At 37.8% G+C, this 22,511-nt stretch overlaps 1 protein-coding gene and 1 pseudogene across 16 annotated transcripts in view; one reads left to right on the top strand and one right to left on the bottom strand.

The window, feature by feature from the left end:
• The window catches only part of BCL2L13 (BCL2 like 13), an 85,123-nt gene that overhangs the window by 48,658 nt on the left and 13,954 nt on the right, over positions 1 to 22,511 (top strand). For 7 of the 16 annotated variants that reach the window (XM_004773759.3, XM_004773761.3, XM_004773760.3 and 4 more), the window contains one exon: positions 1,897 to 2,040. In XM_004773759.3, coding sequence (XP_004773816.1) covers positions 1,897 to 2,040 — 144 coding nt within the window. Of the gene's footprint in view, positions 1 to 1,896; positions 2,041 to 14,265; positions 14,348 to 16,258; positions 16,343 to 18,388; positions 18,487 to 22,511 lie in introns of those variants that run through there. The other 9 variants (XM_004773763.3, XM_045071572.1, XM_045071571.1 and 6 more) reach the window with 6 other exon arrangements.
• LOC123389651 lies at positions 8,677 to 10,468 on the bottom strand (annotated as a pseudogene).

The following is a 22,511-nucleotide window of genomic DNA, read 5'->3' on the forward strand; positions in this document are numbered from 1 at the left end:
TAGTGAAAGAGGATTACAGATTTATCTCTAGATGATTATATAGTAAAACTAGGGCATCTACTTTTTTGATACATGAAAGATAAATTTGGAACAAATAAAAATAAGTATTATTTTATATAGCAAGTGTAAAGTGTTTGCAACTCCTTTCCCTAAGACCTTAAACATGAATAATTTTAAAATATTGCATATTAGTACATTATTATAGAAAATTAGAATGTTTTGAAGTACAGAATGTTTCAGGCCTTTGAAGTTACTATGATCTGAGTCAGCAGGACTGATCAACAAGCTGTACCTGACTGTTCCTGCTAAGACTCAGTATTGGAGCTAGATGAACAATAAGCTTTGGGGGTGGGGTTTTGTTTTGTTTTGTTTTTAATAGTATGACAGGTTTTCTAATTGAGAAGAAAACCTAATTCTTCTTTATAGCCCTAGACCCTTCCATTAGTGTTAGGAAGGGGGTTTTAAATAAATTTTGGGCTGGAGTTCTTTTACAATATCAAAAAAGGAAGATGTGATTGTTGCATTCTTTCAGACTTTGATGTAGATTCCCTCAGGACTGCTTTAAAAGCCAAAGAATATTAGTAAGACTCTCCATTGTCTTTTCTGTATGTCCTCTTTTGCAGAAATATTTTGTAATCCCTTTGTTATTACCTTGGCAATTCAGTAACCATTCATTTCCTTTTGCATTCCTTTTCCAGGCATGTGGAGCCCTCTTGATGTTTTAGACTAAAGAGATTGCATGCAGATGGTTAATTGAAAATGCTTAGCTCTTTCCAATGTGCATTTGTTTTTGGAAGGCAAGGGACTCTCATATGCCTATCATAAATTTTGACAGTTTTTAAATATTAAGCCACAAGATTATTAGGAATGATAATAATACCTCACTAGGGTTTTTGTTTTGTTTTGTTTTTAGATTTTATTTATTTATTTGAGAGAAAGAGCACAAGCAGGGGAGGAACAGAGGGAGAGGGAGAGGGACAAGCAGGCTCCCTGCAGGGAGCCCAAGAGGAGCTCCATCAGAGGACCTGATATCATGACCTGAGAGGAAGTCAGAAACTTAACAACTGAGCCAGCCAGGTGCTCCCCCCATTTAGGTTTTTGATAAATTTTATAAGATAGCTGATAATTTTGAAAGTTGTTATTTTCAAATAGATAATAAAAGCACATGGTAGGGTGGTTGGGTTATGGACATTGAGGAGGGTATCTGCTATGGTGAGTGCTGTGAAATGTGCAAGCCTGATGATTCACAGACCTGTACCCCTGGGGCAAGTAATATATGTTAATAAAAATAATTAATTAAAAAATTAAAAAAACATATGGTACAAAATACAGTAAGTACAGAAATGTATACATTGAAAACTCAGTTTCTTGTATGTTTTTCCAGAGATAGTATAGGGATTATACAAATATTTATATATGTATATGTATGTGTGTATGTGTATTTGAAGCACAATTGTGCCATTATTATATACACTGTCCTGTCACTTTTCTCACTGAAAATAAGTCTTGGTGATTGGGCATTGAACAGTCTACTTCTTTTTAACAACTACATGATATTTTGCCAACATTTATTTAACCAGTCCCTGGTGGGTTGTTTGTAGACTTTTGCTATTATAAATAATACTTCAGTGAATCTTCACTGCATATTTCATATACACACATACAAATGAGCCTGATTATTTTCATAAAATAATTATTTCTACCACCCCCTGGTATAAAATCTACAGGCATCATTCACAGACATTCTAGTAAGGGGTCAGTGTTTTATTTCTTTATTATAGTAAAAATGAGATTCCATAATGATGCATCTGAGTCATAATTTTCTAGTAGTTGAACATAAAAAATGAATTATAAGAATTTCAGTTTGTTTTTTACTCTGTCATCTTTGTATTGAAGATTTTGGTGCCTCTGATTTTGCTACAACAAATGCTTTTGGAGTTGACAAGACGTGGTCAAGAGCCTCTGAGTGCATTGCTACAGTTTGGTGTGACATATCTGGAGGACTATGCAGCAGAGTACATCATTCAGCAAGGTGGCTGGGTATGAGCTGTTACATGTTTTTTTTTTAAATCTTTAAAAAAAAGGTCAGGCTTCTCATTGTGGTTGTTTTTAGTAACATAGGTTTAATGTGAATATTATAATTTAATATTTAACATTGCGTGATGATCAGTGACAAACTATTCATATGGTTTCGCTATTAAGATGTTACTTATAGTAAATTGATAGGTGATGTTTTAAATAGTTTTTTAAGTACTTATAATTATGAAACATTTTAAACTAACAAATAATATTTAAATAATAAGGGATGAGGAATAATAAAATGAGTGCCTATGTATTTGCCATCCCAGTTGAAGAAAAGAACACATACAATACCTTTTGAATTTTTTATATGCCCCTCCTAGATTCCAGCATGCTCTTTTCTACTTCACAAGGATAACTCCTATTCTGAATTTTTTAAAATCATAGTTAATCATATATACATATGTATCTCTAGACAAGTATATTATTTTGTATGTTTTGAACTTTATGTAAATAATATATTGTATGTATTTTTCTAAACTTGCTTTCTTACACTCAGTGTTGTATTCTTGAGACTGTCCTTAGTCATTGTTTCTCAGTTTTTAAAAAAATTATCAGTTCCCTAAGGATCCCTTTTATTTATTTATTTTTTAGGATCCTTTTTAGACATTTTTATCCTAATTATTTCCTTCCTCCCCCATGAAATTTTGATACTACAGATAGAAGTCTGTTTATGTACTGTTGCCTTTTGAAGGGCCACAAGTGATTATAATATCTCAGATTTTCCCCATCTTTCCAAACCCATTTTTACCCTCTAAATCATCCAGTGATCTGGTTTAATGTATGGTTGGTGTTTGATATTCTGTTATATCGATAAATAACAATTTATTTCTCTATAATCTTATCAGTAGACATTTTCAGCTTTTTGCTATTACAAACATTGGTGTTATGAACAGTTTTATACAGATATGTATAAGTTTCTCTGGTTATATACTTGGGAGTAGAATTTCTGGGTCCAAGATAATGCCAAAGTATTTTCCAAAGTGGTTTTTTTTGACTTATACTCTTTCAGCAGTATGTAAAAATTTTTGTTGCTCTTCATCTTCTCCAGTACTTAATATTATCAGACTTCTTAATTTTTTAAATCATTTATTAAAATTATTTTTAATAAGTTTAGATTTATAAAAATGTCATAAAGTGTTCCTACATACTGTTCACCCAGTTTTGCCTGGTGTTAACATCTTACACAACTATGGTACCCTCATCAAATTGACTTCTCCATATTGATTTCATATCCAGCAAATTTGTTAAACCCTCTTATTGTCTGGTTATTTATCTCTGTTTTTTAAATTATTATTTTTTAAATTTTATTTACTGGGGCGCCTGGGTGGCTCAGTGGGTTAAACCTCTGCCTTCGGCTCAGGTCATGATCTCAGGGTCCTAGGATCAAGCCCCACATTGGACTCTCCGCTCAGAGGGGAGCCTGCTTCCTCCTCTCTCTCTCTCTGCTTGCCTTTAAAGATTTAAAGATCTCTACTTGTGATCTCTGTTAAGTGAATAAATTAAATCTTTAAAAAAAAAAGGTTGGGGCGCCTGGGTGGCTCAGTGTGTTAAGCCGCTGCCTTGGGTTCAGGTCATGATCTCAGGGTCCTGGGATCGAGCCCCGCATCGGGCTCTCTGCTCAGCAGGGAGCCTGCTTCCTCCTCTCTCTCTGCCTACCTCTCTGCCTGCTTGTGATCTCTCTCTGTAAAATAAATAAATAAAATCTTAAAAAAAAAAAAGGTTTACTAATTTATTTATTTGAGAGAGAGAGAAAGAACGTGATCCTGAAAGAAGGTGGGCCTCAGAGACAGAGACTCTCAAGCAGACTCCGCACCAACGAGGGCCTGGTTGGGGGTTGATCTTACAATCATGACTTGAGCCAAAACCAAGAGTTGGATGCTTAACTGACTGAGCCACCCAAGTGCCCCCCATCTTTAAAGATTTTTCTTTCTTATGTATTAGAGAGAGAAAAATGCGCACACATATGAGTGAGGGGAGGAGCAGAGGGAGATAATATTCCAGACTACCCCCTGAGTGCTGAGCCTGACACCACTCAGGGGGTAGTGAGAATTTTAAACATACACAAATATAGATAAGATAGCATAATGACTAACATCACTTAGCCCTAATAATCACTAACTCATGAGATTATGACCTGAGATGAAACCAGGAGTTGGTTGCTCAACCGACTGAGCCATCCAGGTGCCCCTGCTTTGGGTTTTCTACATAGAAAATCATACTGTCTATGAATAATGTAAAATTTTTCCTCAGTAACTACCTTTTCAACACATTTATTCACTAATCAGGATCTTCCGGTACAATATTAATAGAAGGCATCCATTAGAAGGCATCCTTGTCTTTTTCCTAATGTTAAAATGAATTTCCTTAATTAGAGCATTTAGTTGTATCATTTAGTTGTATCAGTGAGTGAGGTTGGCCTGTAATTTTTCTTGTTTGGCTTCAATTTTAAGGGTATGCTGGCTTCATAAAAGAATCCAGAGTGGGAAGAGTGTTTCCTTTTTTTATACTCTGGAATAATTTATATGAAGTTTAAATTAGTGTGTTTTGCTTTCTATAACATGCATGTAAAATAACCTGGCGTTTTCTCTGAGGGATGTTTTCTGATTTTCCTGTCAACTTTATTATTATTATTTTAAAGGATTTTTTAAAGATTTTTTATTTATTTACTTGACAGACAGAGATCACAAGTAGGCAGAGAGGCAGGCAGAGAGAGGGGAAAGCAGGCTTCTTGCTGAGCAGAGAGCCTGATGTGGGAACCTAAGATCATGACCTGAGCCGAAGGCAGAGGCTTTAACCCACTGAGCCACCCAGGCGCCCCTATTATTTTTTTAAGAAGGCTTCATGCCCAGTGTGGGGCCCAACATGGGGCTTCAGCTCACCACCCAAGGTTTGAGACCTGAGCTGAAATCAAGAGTTGGGCACTTAACTAACTGATCCACCCAGTCACCCTTTCCTTGTCAACTTTTGATAAATTTCCTGGATATTATCCCTGAATTTTCGGAGTTGTTGGTATAAGAGATACTCATGATACCCTTTTATTTTTACTCTTTTGGAGGAGAGTGCAATGGATTTTGGTATCTTAATTCTCTCCTACTACTTACTTTTAAACATTTTTATTTATTTATTTATTTGTTTGTTTGTTTATTTTTTTAAGATTTTATTTATTTGACGGAGAGAGAGAGAGATCACAAGTAGGCAGAGAGGCAGGCAGAGAGCGGGGGTGGGGGAAGAAGCAGGCTCCCTGCGGAGCAGAGAGCCCGATGTAGGGCTCAATCCCCGGGATCATGACCTGAGCCGAAGTCAGAGGCTTTAACCCACTGAGCCACCCACGCGCCCCCTTTTAAACATTTTTTTAAAAAGATTTTATTTATTTATTTGAGAGAGAGAATGAGGAGAAGAGTGTGAGAGGGGAAAGGTCAGAGGGAGAAGCAGACTCCCTGCTGAGTAGGGTGCCCAATATGGGACTCGATCCCGGGACTCCAGGATCATCACCTGACCCAAAGGCAGTTGCTTAACCAGGCATCCATTTTTAAGCATTTTATTTTGGAGAATTTTAAACATACACAAATATAGATAAGATAGCATAATGACTAACATCACTTAGCCCTAATAATCACTAACTCATTACCACTTATGCTTTATTCACACCCTAGTCGTGTCCCTTCTTAATATTATTTTGAAACAAAATCCAGTCATTATTTGATTTTATCTATAAAAATTTTAGTATGGGGGCATCGGGGTGGCTCAGTAGTCTGGGTGTCTGCCTTTGGCTCAGGTCATGATCCCAGGGTCCTGAGATCAAGTCCCACATTGGGTTCTTGCTCACCAGGGAGCCTGCTTCTCCTTCTGCCCCTCCCCCTGCTCATGCTAGCTCACACTCTCTCTCTTGCTCTCTCACAAATAAATAAAGTCTTTTAAAAAATTTCAGTATGGGGGGGGAGGGGCGTTAAAAAGGGGAAGAGGATTAAGAGTACACTTATGAGTACTGAGTACTATATAAAATTAAATCGCTATATTGTACATCTTAAACTAATATAACACTATATGTTAAATATACTGGAATTTTAAAAATTTTTCAGGGGCGCCTCGGTGGCTCAGTTGGTTGAATGTCTGACTTGAATTGGGCTTGGGTGTTGATCTTGGGGTTGTGTGTTTAGGCCCTGCATCAGCCTCCAAACTGGACATGAAGCCTACTTAAAAGTTTAAAAAAATTTTTTTCAGTATGTATCTTTAAAAAATAAAGGTTTTCTTTATTTTTATATTTAAGCATTTTTTAAAAGATTTTATTTATTTGTCAGAGAGAGAGAGCACAAGCAGGGGGAGCGCAGGCAGAGGGAGAAGCAGGCACCCCATTGAGAAGGAGTCCCATGTTGGACTTCATCCCAGGACCCTGGGATCGTGACCTGACCTGAAGGCAGACACTTAACTGACTGAGTTACCCAGGCATACCGGTTTTCTTTATTTTTAATCGAACTGTCGTTACCACATCAACAAAATTAAAAATGATTTCTTCATATCCTCAAATATGCTGTTAGCATTCAAATTTTTAAATGTCTCAAAAATATCCTCTCTTTTGAATGTGAGGGTAATCTGTCTGTGACAGCTGTCACCCCAGTTATCTCTAGGTTTGATTTGACTGATCTGGCTGCCCGGTGGGTATCCCTTCCTCTCTCACCACTCTGTGTGTGTCCCTCCTGAGGCTGTTCGCTTGGTGGAAGAGGACAATCTTCCCCAACAGAGGAGGAACATTCTTCTGTGAAGTGTAGAGGAGTAACTTTGCTCCCCTGCTAAAATCTCAAAACAGGTTCTCAGGGTCCATTTATAGAAGAATGTAGGCTAGTCAAACTTCCAAGACTCCGGACACATCCAAATGAGGCACTGTATGTGACAGTCTTTCTTTCTTCCAGCCTTTCCTTCCTTCCCTCCATCCTCTCTTCCTTTTCTTCTCCCTCCCTCCTTTCTTTTATTTATTTATTTATTTAATTTGAGAGAGAGAGTACACAGCAGGGGGAGCAGCAGGCAGAGAGAGAAGTGGGCTCTCTGCTGAGCAGGGAGCCTGATGCGGGGATCAATCCCAGGACCCTGGGATCATGACCTGAGCTGAAGGCAGAGGCTTAACCAACTGAGCCATCCAGATGCCCCCAGTCTGCCTTGAAAAATAATAACAACAACAACAAAACCTCTTTTAAACTTTACAGGATATGAAGTTGTATCTTTTCATTTTTATTGTTATTTCTTAATTTCTTCTTAGTTATTGGTTTATAATAGTTTTTTATTGCCTGGATATTTGTGTGTGTGTGTGTGTGTGTGTGTCTTGTGTTTTTGTTTTTGATTTTAAAGTAGGCTCTAGGCTCAGTGTGGGCTTGAACTCATGACCCCAACATCAAGAGTTGTATGCTTGGGGCACCTGTGTGGCTCGGTCAGTTAAGGGCCTACCTTTGGCACAGGTCATGATCATGCCCTGGGTTAGGCTCCCTGCTACTACCCCTCCCATTCCCAGTGCAGAGTCTGCTTCTCCCTCTACCCTTTCTCCTGTTTGTGATCTCTCTCTATATATAATCAATAAAATCTTTTTTTAAAAAAGAGTCCTATGCTCTACTGACTGAGCCAGCTAGGTTCCTCTCTTTTCTTTTTTAAATAAGTATAAATTCAAACCTAGGGAAGCTTTCCTTTGTTTTGAAGAATAAAACAAAATAACAAAGCTTTTGTATCATTTGCTAACCTGATTCCATTCTCTAAAATTATTTATTTATTTAAATTATTTATTTATATTTTTTTATGAGACAGGGAGAGCAGGGGAGGGGCAAAAGGAAAGGGAGAGAGAGAATCCCAAGCAGGCTCCATGCTGGGCATGGAGTGGGGCTCAGCCTCCCGATCTGAGATCATGACCTGAATTGAAATCAAGAGTCAGAAGCTTAGCTGAATGAGCCACCCAGGCATCCCTTAGTTTGTTGTGGGTTTTTTTTTGTTTTTGTTTTTATTTTTTGTAAGATTTATTTATTTGAGAAAGGGGGAGTTAGAGAGAGAGCATGAGCAGGGGGAGGGGCAGTGGGAAAGGGAGAGAATCTCAAGCAGACTCTCTGCTTAGCTCAGAGCCCTGCTCAGGGCTGGATCCTATGACCCTAGATCATGATCTGAGCCAAACTCAAGAATTGGACGCCTTACCCACTGAGCCTCCCAGGTGCCCCTGATTTCTCTTTAAGGAAGAAGTGGTAGTTATATTGCAAAAGTAAAATTTCTACCATGAATGATGCAGTTCTAAGTCTGGTGGCACTAAAAGGAGACAATAGCATTGTTGCCAACATTATAACTGTTGGTGGCGTTTGTGGGAAAAGAAGCCCTTGCAAGTTCCTACCCAACAGTCAACTGCTAGGAAATTCTGAAGTGTCTTACAGGACAAAGAGAGAATGAGGTTAGTAAAATGCCTCAAGAGAGCTTGAATAAAGTACTGGATTTGAGAGTTCCTGAAACTTGGATATGTAAAAATAGGGTGGTAAGTTGGGTCATGCTTACAGTGGTCTCAAGTTCAAGTAAACTTCTGTAATAATACACCACTTCACATATCTCATACTTTTTAAGGGGCTTTTCTTTCCCTCAGTAGGTACTGGCAGAGGGTATGCTCAGTCATTTTCAATATAGATGCCTAGGCCCAAAGCCAAGCATAAGAAAGGAGGAGATATAGAATGAAGAGAGTCTGCAGGGGAAAAAAAGCCCCTTTCTTCCTGGTTTCGCTTTTCCTCATGCTCAGAGAAACAGAATGAAAACTGAAGTGGAATGCCCTGGGGGATTGGTTTCAGGCCTTATGGACCAGTCAGACATACAGGCTGTACTTTCCTTCAGAGCATCAACTTTTCTAACTTCTGACTGAGACCTATGGTCTTTGCTGCTGTACATTTCTTCATTAGATATATAATCTCCCCATCTTTCTGTGGGGAAGGACTGTCACGTAAGGACTTCCCCTTGAACTACTACTCTGTCCTGATTCATGTTTGCACTCAAAAGAATCTCTTCATGTCTCCAGTGTAGATAGAGGGCAAGGAAGGCACTTGGGCCAGCCCCCCATTTTCCCCACTGCCATTATCATTGCCATTGCTGCTGTTCTTGGTAGCTCCACCCAGGAATCTTGCTCACCTAAATGGTGCTTTCCAACAAGGGAAGAATTAAATACAGAGAATGTAATTCATTCCTTTCTTGATTTTCAGTTTTATTATGACACAGTATGTTGATGTTTGTTGGTTATTATACTTTGTTACAGAGAAAGTAGTTCTTTTATTCAACTTAAATGTGTTTGCTAAAGAAAAGAGCAGTAATAATGGATAACTAGATAATTGATATTTAAATTTTTTAATGTGTTTTTAATCTCTAATTTTGTTTCTTTTTTTTTTTTTTTTTTTTTTTAAAGATTTTATTTATTTATTTGACAGAGAGAGAGATCACAAGTCGGTGGAGAGTCAGGCAGAGAGAGAAAGAGAGAAGCAGGCTCCCGCTGAGCAAAGAGCCCGATGCGGGGCTCGATCCCAGGACACTGAGATCATGACCTGAGCCGAAGGCAGCGGCTTAATCCACTGAGCCACCCAGGCGCCCCTAATCTCTAATTTTGAATGCCCAATCTGTATTTCACATTGTTAGGTTTAAGCCCTGTGTTTTTTTGTGTGTTTAAAACCAAGAGATTCCTTTTTTGACTAATTGGTGAAAGTGTCTCCTATGATGCAAAGCGTCAACATGAAACATCTTTAAGGCACTTCGTGTTAAACATTCCATTGACAGGTCTTAAAAACCATTTTGGTCATTCTTCCAGAGGAGAATGATTGGGCTGCATGATGGTGCATGTCTGTTACATAAAGTCTGTAGTATGACTTCTGGGGTAAAGTGTTTGTCTTCAGCCGCCTGAACACAAGGTCAGGGTGAAGCAAACTGCCTACCTGTCAAAGTGGAGCTAGTTTTGAAAACCTACTGTTAAGGAGGAGGGATGACAACAATAATCTGTTGGAGGAAGAGTTTGGATATATAGATTTGCAGAGATGAAAATAATATTTTGTTCTCTGAATTAGAAAAAGAAATGGCTGGGATAAGTGCCTTTTGGATTTCTGCAGATAGTTTTTTTTGTTTTATTTTGTGATCATTTTTCCCTTACTATATTTGAGATGATTTTTCCACTGTACTGGTATTGAGAAAAGCACTTTATTGAGGCTTATAAGTACTGTGACTGGTGTGGATTTTCTAATAGACTGTAGAGCAGTTTTACGTTCACAGAAATGCTGAAGAAAGGTACAGAGATTTCTCATATACTACCTGCCTGCACACATGCATGGCCTTCCCCATTATCAGCATCTCCCATCAGATCTGTACATTTGTTACAACCAATGAACCTCTGTGGATACATCATTGTCACCCAAAGACCATAGTTACAGTTTACTTTTGGTGTATATTCTGTAGTTTGGGCAAATTTATGATGGCATATATCCATCACTATAGTATTACACAGAGTAGTTTCACTTTCCTAAAAATCTTGTGTTCCACGTGTTTGATCCTCTGTCCTGCCTCACTCCTGGCAATCACTGATCTTTTTACTATCTCCATAGTTTTTCCTTTTCCAGAATGTCATATTTATATGTTGGGATATATACATATATAGTTGGGCAGTGCGATATATAGCCTTTTCATATTGACTTCTTTCTCTTAGTAATATGCATTTAAGTTTCCTCTATGTCTTTTTATGGCTTGATAGCTCATCTCTTCTTTAGCACTAAAATTTTAGCACTCCTTTGTCTGGATGTACCACCCTTTATTTACCCATTCACCTATGGAGGGAGATCTCAGTTACTTCCAAGTTTTGACAATTAGGAGTAAATCTGATACAATCATCCATGTGCAGGTTTTTGTGTGGACATGAACTTTAAACTTCTTTGTGTAAAAACCAAGGAGTGGGGTCTGGTAAGAGTATGCTTAGTTTTTTAAGACATTTCCAAGCTGTCTTCCAAAGTGGCTGTACCATTTTGCATCCCCACCGGCAATGAATAAGAGTTCCTTTTTGCTCCTTAGACTTCCAGCATTTGGTGGTGGTTGTGTTAGATTTTGGCTATTTTACTAGCTGTATAGTGGTAGCTCATTGTTTTAATTTGCATTTCTCTGATGACATATGATGTGGAATATCTTTTCGTATGCTAATTTGCCATCTGTACTTTTTTGGTGAGGTATCTTGTTAAGGTGTTTGGTCCATTTTTAAAATCAGATTGATTGTTTTCTTATTTAAGAGTTCTTTGTATATTTTGGATAATAATCCTTTATTAGATGTGTCTTTTGAAATTGTTTTCTCCCAGTCTGCGGCTTGTCTTTGCATTCTTTCAATATTGTCATAGACAGACATTTATAATCTTAAATTCCAGCTTATCAGCCATTTCTTTTATTGACTGTGTCTTTTTTTTTTTAAGATATTATTTATTTTATTTGACAGACAAAGATTACAAGTAGGCAGAGAGGCAGACAGAGAGAGAGGGGAGGAAGCAGGCTCCCTGCTGAGCAAAGAGCTCAATGCGGGGCTCAATCCCAGGACCCTGGGATCATGACCTGAGCAAAAGGCAGAGGCTTTAACCCACTGAGCCACCCAGGCGCCCCTATTGACTGTGTCTTAATGTTATATCTAAAAAGTCATCACCAAGGCCAAGGTCATCTAGGTTTTCTCGTTGGTTATTTTCTAGGAGTTTTATAGTTTGTATTTTACACTCAGGTCTATGATCCATTTTGGGTTAACTTATTTAAGGTGTAAGGTCTATGTCTAGATTTGGTTTTGTGTGTGTGCCTGTCCAGTTGTCCCAGTACCATTGTTTGAAAAAACTTTTTATCCATTGTTTGCCTTTGCTCCTTTCTCAAAGATAAATTGACTATATTTATATGCGTCTGTTTCTGGGCTCTCTCTTCTATTCCACTGATCTATTTTTTCTTTCACCAAAACCACACTGTCTTGAATACTCTAGCTTTATAGTAAGTCTTGAAGTCAGGTAGGATCAGTCCTCCAGCTTTGTTGTTCAGTATTGTATTGGCTATTTTTGGTCTTTTGCTTCTCCATATAAATTTCAGAATTAGTTTGTTAATATTTGCTGAGATTTTGATTGGGATTTCACTGAATCATAGATGAAGTTGGGAAGAATTTACATCTTAACCTTATTGAGTCTTTATATCCATGAACATGGAATATCTCCATTTATTTAGTTCTTTTTTTTATTTCATCAGAGTTTTATAATTTCCCTCATATAGATCTTGTACCTATTTTGTTATATTCATGCCTAAGCGTTTTATTTTTGGGGATGCTTATGTAAATAATATTAGATCTTTAATTTCAAGCTCCACTTGTTTATTTCTAGTACATAGGAAAACAATTGACTTTGTATATTAACCTTGTATTTTGCAATCTTGCTATCATTCCTTATTAATTTTAGGAGTATTTTTGTGGATTCTTTTCAGATTTTCATAACGTAGATGATCATGTCATCTGTGAACAAGACAGTTTTATTTCTTAAGTAAAATAACAAAAATTCAACAGAGTAAATTCAAGGATCTATTGGCTTTCTTCAGTGATTCATGAGTCATGCATCATCCCATCTAGCAAATAGAAAGGAGCTCCAAATTGCTGCAGAAAAGAAGTTTTTAAAGGTAGAAAGAAGTGGGACAAGGAAATCATAAACAAAAGAAAGGATTATTTCAGGCAAGGTCACCTCTTTTAGGGGGATGAAAGGAATCTATTGCGTGAATATCCTTACCAGTGTTGACTAGGAAATTCCAGACTAACTGGTTAGGATCACATTCCTGAAGGAGGTTGAAATTGCAGTTAGGTTAGCCAGTAAGTCTTGGTTGGTGACATGGGTTTAGCTCAAGTGAATCCATTTGGGGCCTGTTGCCTTCTTTTTAACAATTCCTTACCAGTCTGTATACATTTTATTTCCTTGTCTGACTGCATTAGCCAGGACTTCCAGGACATTTTTGAAAAGTGGTGATGAGAAATGACATCTTGGCCTTGTTCCTTATCTTAATGGGACCTTATAGTTCTAACCATTAAACTTGTTAGCTGTATTTTTTTTGTAGATAACTCTTTGTCAAGTTGAGTTCCCTTTCAGTCCTAATTTACTGAAAGTTTTTATCATGATTGGATGTTAAATTTTGTCAGAGCTTTTCTGCATCTGTTGATAATGATCTTGTGATTTTTTTTTTTCTGTAGACTGTTGATGTGGGGATTACATTAATTGGGGTTTTTAAAAATATTTTATTTATTTATTAGACAGAGAGAGAGATCACAAGTAGGCAGAGAGGCAGGTGGGGGGGGGGGGGGGGATGCAGGCCCCCTGCTGAGCAGAGAGCCCGATGTGGGACTCGATCCCAGGACCCTGAGAACATGACCTGAGCCAAAGGCAGAGAGGGCTTAACCCACTGAGCCACCCAGGTGCCCCCCCCTTTTTTTCTTTTTTCTTTTATCTTTCTTTTTTTTTACAGACAGCGAGAGAGGGAATGCAAACGGGGAGTGGGAGGGGGAGAACAGCTTACCACCAAGCAGGGAGCCCAATGTGGGGCTCAATCCCAGGACCCTGGGATCATGACCTGAGCAGAAGGCAGACACTTAATAACTGAGCCACCCAGGCCCCTGCCCCTCTTTATTTCTGATAACTTTTCTTGCTCTGAAGTCTGCTCTGTTTGAAATTTATAGAGCTACTCCCACTTTTTTTTTTAAGATTTTATTTTTTAAGTAATCTCTCCACCCAGTGTGGGGCTCAAATTTAACAACCCTGAGATCAAGAATTGCATACTCTGCCTACTGAGCCAGCCAGGGGTCCTACTTTCTTTTGATTAGTGTTATCGTGGTATATTTTTCTCCAGCCATTTATTTTAATATGTTTGTGTCTTTGTATTTGGAGTTTCTTATAAACAACATATAGTTGAGTCTTGTTTTTTGATCCAGTCTGCTAAATTCTGTCTTTTAATTGGTGCTTTTAGATTATCAAAGGGATTATTAATAATTGAATTAATATCTACCATATTTGTTAAAACTGTTTTCTGCTTATTGCCCATATTCTTTGTTCCTCTTTTTGTCTTCCACTCTTTTCCTGCCTTTTGTGGTTTTAATTAAGCATGTTGCATTCCATTTTTTCTACTTTCTTAACATATCCATTACATTTCTCTTTTTACTTTTTTTAGTGCTTGCCCCAGAGTTTGCAATATACATTTACAGCTAGTCCAAGTTCACTTTCAAATAACACTGTGCCGCTTCATGAGTAATGTGAGTACCGTATCCTAACAAAATAATCTTAAATCCTTCTCATCTCTGTATCACTGCTGTCATTTATTTCCCTAATCTAAGCATGCATATGTGTGTCTGTATGTATATGCATATATATGCTATATATGTAAGTATACATGATTGAGTTGCTATTTTTTTTTGAACAAACTGTTACCAATTGATGATTGATAATTCTTATCAATTAAGAATAAGAAAAATAAACATTTTTACCTTATCTTCACTTACTCTTCTGATGCTCTTCCTCTCCTAATGGAGATCCAAGTTTCTGACTTACATTGTTTTCCTTCTCTCTAATGAGCCTCTTTTAACATTTCAAGCAAAGACAAGTTTACTAACAACACATTTCCTCAGTTTTTGCTTATCTGAGATTTTTACGTGTCCTTCATTTCTGAGGGATAATTTCACATGCACAGAATGCTAAGTTGGTGGGTTTTTTTCTCTTAACACTTGAAATATTTGAGTTCATTCTGTTATTGCTTGTGTGGTTTCTGAGGAAAAGTTCAATATAATTCTTTTCTTTGTATTTCTATAGGGAAAATGTTTTTAACTCTGGCTTGTCTTAAAATTTTCTATCTTTGACTTTCTATAGTTTGAAAATGATATGCCTAGGTGTAGGGTTTTTGTTTTGTTTTGTTTTTACATTTTTTTCTACTTGACATTCTCTGAGCTTCCTGAAACTGTTTTTGGTGTCTGATATTAACTTGAGGAGGCCCTCAGTCATTATTGTTTTAAATATTTCTTCTGTTCCTATCTCTTTTCCTTTTTGTATTCCAGTTACGTATATGTTACACTTTCTGTAGTTGTTCCACGGTCCTTGGATATCCTGTTCTTTTTTTTCCTGTCTTTGTTGTCTTTGCTTTTATATACCCAAGCTCAGAGATTCTTCCCTTACCCATGTCTAATTTAATATTATATAGGCCCATCAAAGGTATTCTTCATTTCCGTTATAGATCTTTTCGATCTTATGGTTCTTTTCCAGTGTTTCTCTCTCTGCTTACATTGCCCATCTGTTCTTGCATGCTTTCTGCTTTATCCATGAGAGTCCTTTGCTTATTAATCATAATTGATTTAAATTCTTGTCATGATAATTTCAACATCTGCAGTGTCTGGTTCTGATGCTTGCTCCATCTCTTCAAATTTGTTTTTTGCCTCTTGGCATGCCTTGTAATTTTTTCTCGATAGCCGGACATGGTGCACTGGGTCAAAGGAACTGCTGTAAAGAAGCCTTGGAGGAAGGGGAGGGATTTTATAGCCCTATGATTAGGTCAGTCTTTTTACTGAACTATGGCCTCTGCACTGTGAAGTGTTTCTCAGTTTTTCCTTTCCCTGTTAGGTGGGATGAGATGGCTTGAGTGGGCTGAGTTGGGTATTTCTCTACCCTTGTGTTGTTAGGCTCTGGTTAGGTAGGTAGTTTCTCTTACGGGCAGTCCTTGTTAAGAAAAACGGAGTGGCCTGTTATATTTCAAATATAGTTCATCCTCCCCCTGCCAGAAGCATGAGGGGAATTTTCTTTGGTATTTATTAAGAGCACCTGGTTGAGCTCCTAGAGGTAAATCTCACAGAATTGTAGGGGTCTTCTTATGACTGAGTCCCCCTGGAGTTTAACTTTGTATTGGCCATGCTGAGCCTCCAGCTGTCCATCAGTGCTCGTCCCCAGCGTGATTTCCACTCAGGTAAGCTGTGACTCTCCATGTTCACCTGTCTTTCTCTCCAGTCTTGGGGGCAGTAGTTTGCCCTGGGCCATTACCTCTCTATCTTACAGAACCTAGAGTAGTTGTGGATTTTTCAGTTTGTTTAGCTTTTTACTTGTTAGGGTATCGTGGTGACTTCAAGCTCCGTACGTGTGGCAGTCACTCTCAGGTTTTCTCTTTCAGTTTTGTCCACACTGAGGCTCCAGCAGTTCATCAGTTTCAGTTCCAGTTCTCCCTGGGCACGGGTGCCTGGGGAGGTGACTGCTGAGGAGTTTCTGCTCCAGTAAGTTATGATCCCCTCTATTGCCTGTTGGTCACTTTAGTCTTGGGGGCAGCATTTGGCCCTGTGACCTCAGTTCTCTTAGCGATCTAAGAAGTTACCGATTTTTCAGTTTGTTCAGCCTTATTGCTTGTTGTTAGGATGGAATGGCACCTTCCAACCTTCTTTTTTTTTTTTTTTTTTAAGATTTTATTTATTTATTTGACAGAGGGAGCACAAGCAGGGGGTGTGGGAGAAGGAGAAGCAAGCTTCCCTCCGAGCAGAGAGCCTGATTCAGGGCTCAGTCCCAGGACCCTGGGATCATAACCTGAGCTGAAGGCAGACACTTAATGACTGAGCCACCCAGGCGCCCCAGTCTTCCAAGCTTCTTAAGTGCTTCCCAGAAACCAGAAGTTAAAATGACTTCAAGCTGAGACTTTACAAGGATCTCATTTTGGTTTTAGTTACTTTATCCACAGGCATTATTCCCCAGACTTGAATATAAGTCATATGGTTACAATTTCCATACCTTAGACGTGAAGGAGTCTCAGTCTACTTCTGATCATTCCTTCTTACTGACACTCACCATCATGTGAGGGTGAAACATATTCCTATAATTCCTGTGAAATGTCTGTATGGAATCTATAAGCTGGGGCTCCTTTCCGTGGCGCAGTTCTCAATAGGCATCACCAATTCATGTTCTTTCTCTTGGTTTTTCTTGAAAAGGAGAATGGCCTAGAAATGTTTATTACTGTCTAATTGCATGGCCTTAGATAAATCATTTTCCTGAATATTCTTCAGATTATTTATAAACTCTAGTTTCTTTTTTTTAAAAATCATTTTCTAAAAGATTTTATTTATTTATTTGACAGACAGAGATCACAAGCAGTCAGAGAGGCAGGCAGGGGGCGGAGTGGGAATCAGGCTTCTCACTGAGCAGAGAGCCTGATATGGGGCTCGATTCCAGGACCCCGAGATCATGACCCGAGCCAAAGGCAAAGTCTTAACCCCTGAGCCACCCAGGCGCCCCTAAACTCCAGTTTCTAAGGAAGTCATTAATCGTGTCTGCCCATTTTACAAGGAGTTTGTGAAGATTAATTAATTTCTGTAATGTTTAAGGCCTTCAGGGATTAATTTTTAATGTGCAGTGAACCTTGCTTGTTTGCATATGTTATGGTAGGCACCATGCTAGATTTTAAGTATACAAAAGTTAAATAAAATATAGGCCCTACTTCAGAGCTCAGAACTGGTTGAGGAGATAGAAATGTAAAACATTAATAACCATGTGTAACATGTTATATGTTGTGGGGTAGGCATGTTCAAAGTGTAGTAGAAAGACAAAGGAGGGAGTGATTAATTGGGGTGCAGTTAGAAATAAAAGTTCAATGAGGAACACATCTTTTTTTTTTTTTTAAGATTTTATTTATTTATTTATTTGACAGAGAGAGAGAGAGAGACAGTGAGAGAAGGAATACAAACAAGGGGAGTGGGAGAGGGAGAAGCAGGACTCCCACCAAGCAGGGAGCCCAACTTGGGGCTCCATCCGAAGTCCCTGGAATCATGACCTGAGCTGAAGGCAGACCCTTAACGACTGAGCCACGCGGGTGCCCTGGATTATAATTTTTTATTTTTGTTTATGTGGCATTAGAATTACAAGATAAGGCTTTTGGATTTTTTCTCTTTTTACCTTATTTTTTTAACCCTGCCAGAGAGAGGCAAGTTAATAAAGATTGGAAATCACAGGGTTAATTTGTGGCCCCCAGCTCTGCCAAATATTAGCCTTGTGTTTGGGAGAAATTCATTTAACTGCTCTGAGCCTTAGTTTTATCAACTACAAAATGGGAAGAATAGTTCTGTCTCACAAAAATAATGATATAAAAGTATTTTGTGAAAATGCTCCATTTTTACAAATGTCAGGTTTTTAGATATGTCTTTAAGAGTGTATATGTTTTTCCTCTTCCTGAGTCTGAAGATTCCTTTGTGTTTTGATTCTGATTTTTCATGGCCCTGCAGCACACTTAGGGCGCGGACTAGTTGGCGTATTGTGATTTTTCTGACTCCTCCTTGTTCCCTCCCTCCGCTTTCTCACTGTCTTTCATTTCCTGGGATTGTGTTCCTACATTAGAAGTAAGTCTGTCTCCTGAAAAGGGCAGTAGAAGTCCAGCGTGGTAAGGCTTCTCTTTTATTTTCTCCTATGTCATGTACTAAACTAGATACTTGCTATGAAATATTTAGTTTTAAATTACATAAAAGCTTACTGGTAAAAATGTAATCTGATGTCTACCATAGTATTTAATATTTAAGTAGTTTGAATAAAATTAATTTTTGCTTTTTTTCTCTTTGACTTAAAGCTCCTTATTTCCATTTTAGGAATAGAAAGACAGAGAAAGTATTTTTGTTTATAATCAAGGATATTTGGAGACTGTTCTAACAGTTTCTTACCTAAAAGTTCCCAAAAGACAGAGTTTTTATACTCTGGGAGGTAACACATAATTTGTGATCTAAAAATCACTAGGTGGGTTTTGTAACTGAAATAATTTTAGTGTAATGAGGTTAAGTACTGTTTCATCAAACCCATGTATTTTACTTGCAGGTGTGAGTATTTACTGCACTGTATTTCCAAAATATATTTTTTGTGGGTCTTGCTCATTAGAATAGATGGAAAATTACTGGGAATATCTTTCCCACTTTGCATTTTCTCATTTTAATTTAATAGTGATCTGAGAGGCATATGGCATACTGCTTGACTGAATGTAAAAGAATAATTACTGTTTCTATTTTTTAAGGGGACTACTTGAGGGATAGATACTGCCAGAAAGTAACCATTAATGGTTTGTTGGTACATCTTAGGGCAGGTGAGTCCCTAGATGAATTTACCAGGGAATATGTCTGTGGAGTTCTGCCAAAGCATCTTCAGATGGAAAAGTTAAGTCCGTAGGGAGCTCAGTTTGTCAGCAGCTATGACTCTGTAGGTAAAATACTGCTTGAAGTGGCGGAATAATTTGTAACAATGTGAACCCAAAAAAAGGAAGCAAAATGCAGTCAATACAGGCAGAATAAAGCAGCCACTGCACATTTTTGAAATGGTTCTTTTAATGATCTGCAAGCTCTTTTTACTTTGTTCTACCACCAAAACCAATGTTACATTTATATTTTATCTTACATTTATTTAAAAATACTCCCCTTGGGCGCCTGGGTGGTTCAGTGGGTTAAGCTGCTGCCTTCGGCTCAGGTCATGATCTCAGGGTCCTGGGATCGAGTCCCACATCGGGCTCTCTGCTCAGCAGGGAGCCTGCTTCCTCCTCTCTCTCTCTCTCTCTCTGCCTGCCTCTCTGCCTACTTGTAATCTCTGTCTGTCAAATAAAATAAATAAAATCTTAAAAAAAAAATACTCCCTGTATCTCCATATTTCAGTTTCTTCTCTCTTTCCCTTTTTATTAGAAAGGTTTCATGCACATATCTTTGTGTACTTGCTTCAAGAAAACACCAAGAATAATCTTTTCTATTTACTTCTTGCTGTAAACTCAGGAGAAAACATCTGTAAGGTAATCAGGACTACAGCCTAAGAGTTCGTTTCATGTAGTTGATAAAAACATGGTCCTGGGAGGTAAACTGCCTGAGCTTAAATCCAGTTCAGTGACTTTGAACGATAATCCTCTTCGGTTGATTCAGTTTCCTGGTCTGTAAAATGGAAATAATAATAAGGCTTACTCCATAGCCTTGTGAGGTTTAAGTAGGTCAGTATCAGTAAAATCTTCAGAAGGACACATGGTAGGAGTGCGTACAAGTTACTGCATGTTACTGACAAGCAGTTCTTTTTTTTTTTTTCTTAGTAGTTTATTCTTTTTTGTTGTTGTTTGCATACTTCTCTCTTTTTTTATAAACTTTTTTTTCTTAAAGTTTTTATTTATTTATTTAACAGACAGAGATCACAAGTAGGCAAAGAGGCAGGCAGATATAGAGGAGGAAGCAGGCTCCCTGCAGAGCAGAGAGCCTGATGTGGGGCTCGATCCCAGGACTCCGGGATCATGACCTGAGCCGAAGGCAGAGGCTTTAACCCACTGAGCCACCCAGGCGCCCCCCTCTCTCTCTTTTTTTAAAATTGTGTTCAGTTAGCCACTGTTTCTGATATAGTGTTCCGTGATTCTAGTTACGTATAACACCCTGAGCTCATCATACAAGCCAGTTCTCAAAACAGGCTCAGAGACCTTGGGACAAGTTACTTAATCTCTCTGAGCTTTCTCTGGTTTTGTTTTTATTTTTGTTTTCAAAGAAAGATACAGTTCTCTGGTTGTTCATGCATACTTAAACTCTGATAGTTGGTCCAAATTAGTTTTATGGTTTTTTGAGTCCTGGAAATTACTCCTTTGTGTTTTTTATATCAATGGGACTACAAAGAAATTTCCAACAACAAATATTTTGTGCTAAAAATGATTTTAGATAGTTGGACCAGCTCTAATACTACTTGTAGATGTTATTCCCAAGGCACTAAATTTTTTTTTTTTTTAAAGATTTTATTTATCCATTTGACAAAGAGAGCAAAAGCAGAGGGAGCAGCAGGCAAAGGGAAAGGGAGAAGCAGACTTCTGCTGAGCAAGGAGCCTGATGTGGAACTTGTTTCAGGACCCTGGGACCATGACCTGAGCTGAGGCAAACACCTAACCAACAGAGCTACCCACACACCCGTAATGTGCTAAATCCCGAGATTTAGCACAAATCCCAAATACCCAAGATATTATCTAAAAAAGCTCTTTATCTTTTAGTGAAAGCCTGCTCTTCACTAATAGCAGTAATTGTTGAGAGAGAGACCTCTCTTTTTATATTTTTGCTTTATATGAATTGGTCCCAGGATTAAAAGTCTCAGTGGTCATCTATTCTTTCTTTAATGCTTCTTACATAAGAGCACAAAATTTCTGGTGTATCTTCATTAAAATGTGATGTTCCAAGTAAGAAATAATAAGTTGTAAGGCAGGGAAGGCCATGACAGCAAGGAAAAAAGTAATTAAATCTGAATTGACATCTGAGCCATTTATTATTCCAAAGTTGTAATTTGGCAAACTTGAGAAAGGGAACAAAGAGTGTTCTTAACCCTTTTGTTAGCTTTAAGCTGTTAAAATTAAAGCAAAATGTCATTTTATGGCTAATTCTATTTCAGTTTGTTAAGTTTTCTCTTATTTCTTCATGATGGAATTTTTGAAATTTCTGTTTCATTTGTTTTGGTTTGCAGCCCTAAAGAAAAAGCAGCAAAGGTCTCCTTTCTGAGAATTAAAATTTTTACCTTTTGTTTTATGGTTCTTTTGTTTTGTTGTTGCTTTTTAAAATCAGTTCTTGCTATTAGAGTTTCTGTTTTTAGAAGTGCAGATAAGTAACTTGTTGAGAATTCTTATCAGTGAGCACTTCAGACTGCTCTGACCCTTGGATAACTCTTCTGTTCGAAGAGCTCTGTAGTTGTGAGGTGACTGTGAGTCCAGCTGTACTGTACGTTTCTTGAAGTGGCATGGAAACAGATTATAAAACTTGTAGAGTGTGAAGAGTGAGAGCAGATGTGATTCTAAGACTAAGAATAAACAGCGTGAGAAGTTAAATTCCTTACCTCTTAATGACTCAGTTGGGAGGTGAGGGTATTTAGGAGAACTGTTTGTTTTTTATATGAAAATTTGACAGTATTGGGGGAAGGCTAACAAAAACACACTGTTTGAAGTTACTTGTAATGCAGTAACTGACGTTCTTTGACTATTTTGCATAACTCTGAAATACACTTTCTTTGAGAAAATAGGTTAGTTTTACTTGCTTCTTGGGGGTCAGAGACCGTGATCGGTTCATTCAATGGCATAATTCTGTTAACACTTTTCCAGCTTCTTCCTCTTCATTTAACAAAAAGAATCTAGTTTTTAGATGTTGACTTTCAATGTAATCTTAAGCAGGGCCTCATTACCCTTTTTTTTACCCTTTTTTTTTTAAGCTACTTTGCAAGGTTTGAAGATAGAGGATTATAAAGTTGCTGAGCCATATTTAGTTTCTCATGTGGATATTTTGAGAAAGCAAATAAATGAAACAAGTGTACTAAAGTCCAGTCAGTAAGGGGCAATTATGTACATTGTGCTATCTTATACTATCACTACTCTTCTTTCACTGCCTTTTTCCCTCCCTGTAAAATTATTCTGTATATGAGCCATTATTTCTGTCTTCACAA

Source organism: Mustela putorius, unplaced genomic scaffold (genome assembly GCF_011764305.1).
Source record: "Mustela putorius furo isolate JIRA1106 unplaced genomic scaffold, ASM1176430v1.1 tig00003988_pilon_pilon_pilon, whole genome shotgun sequence".
Classification (NCBI taxonomy): Eukaryota; Metazoa; Chordata; class Mammalia; order Carnivora; family Mustelidae; genus Mustela; species Mustela putorius.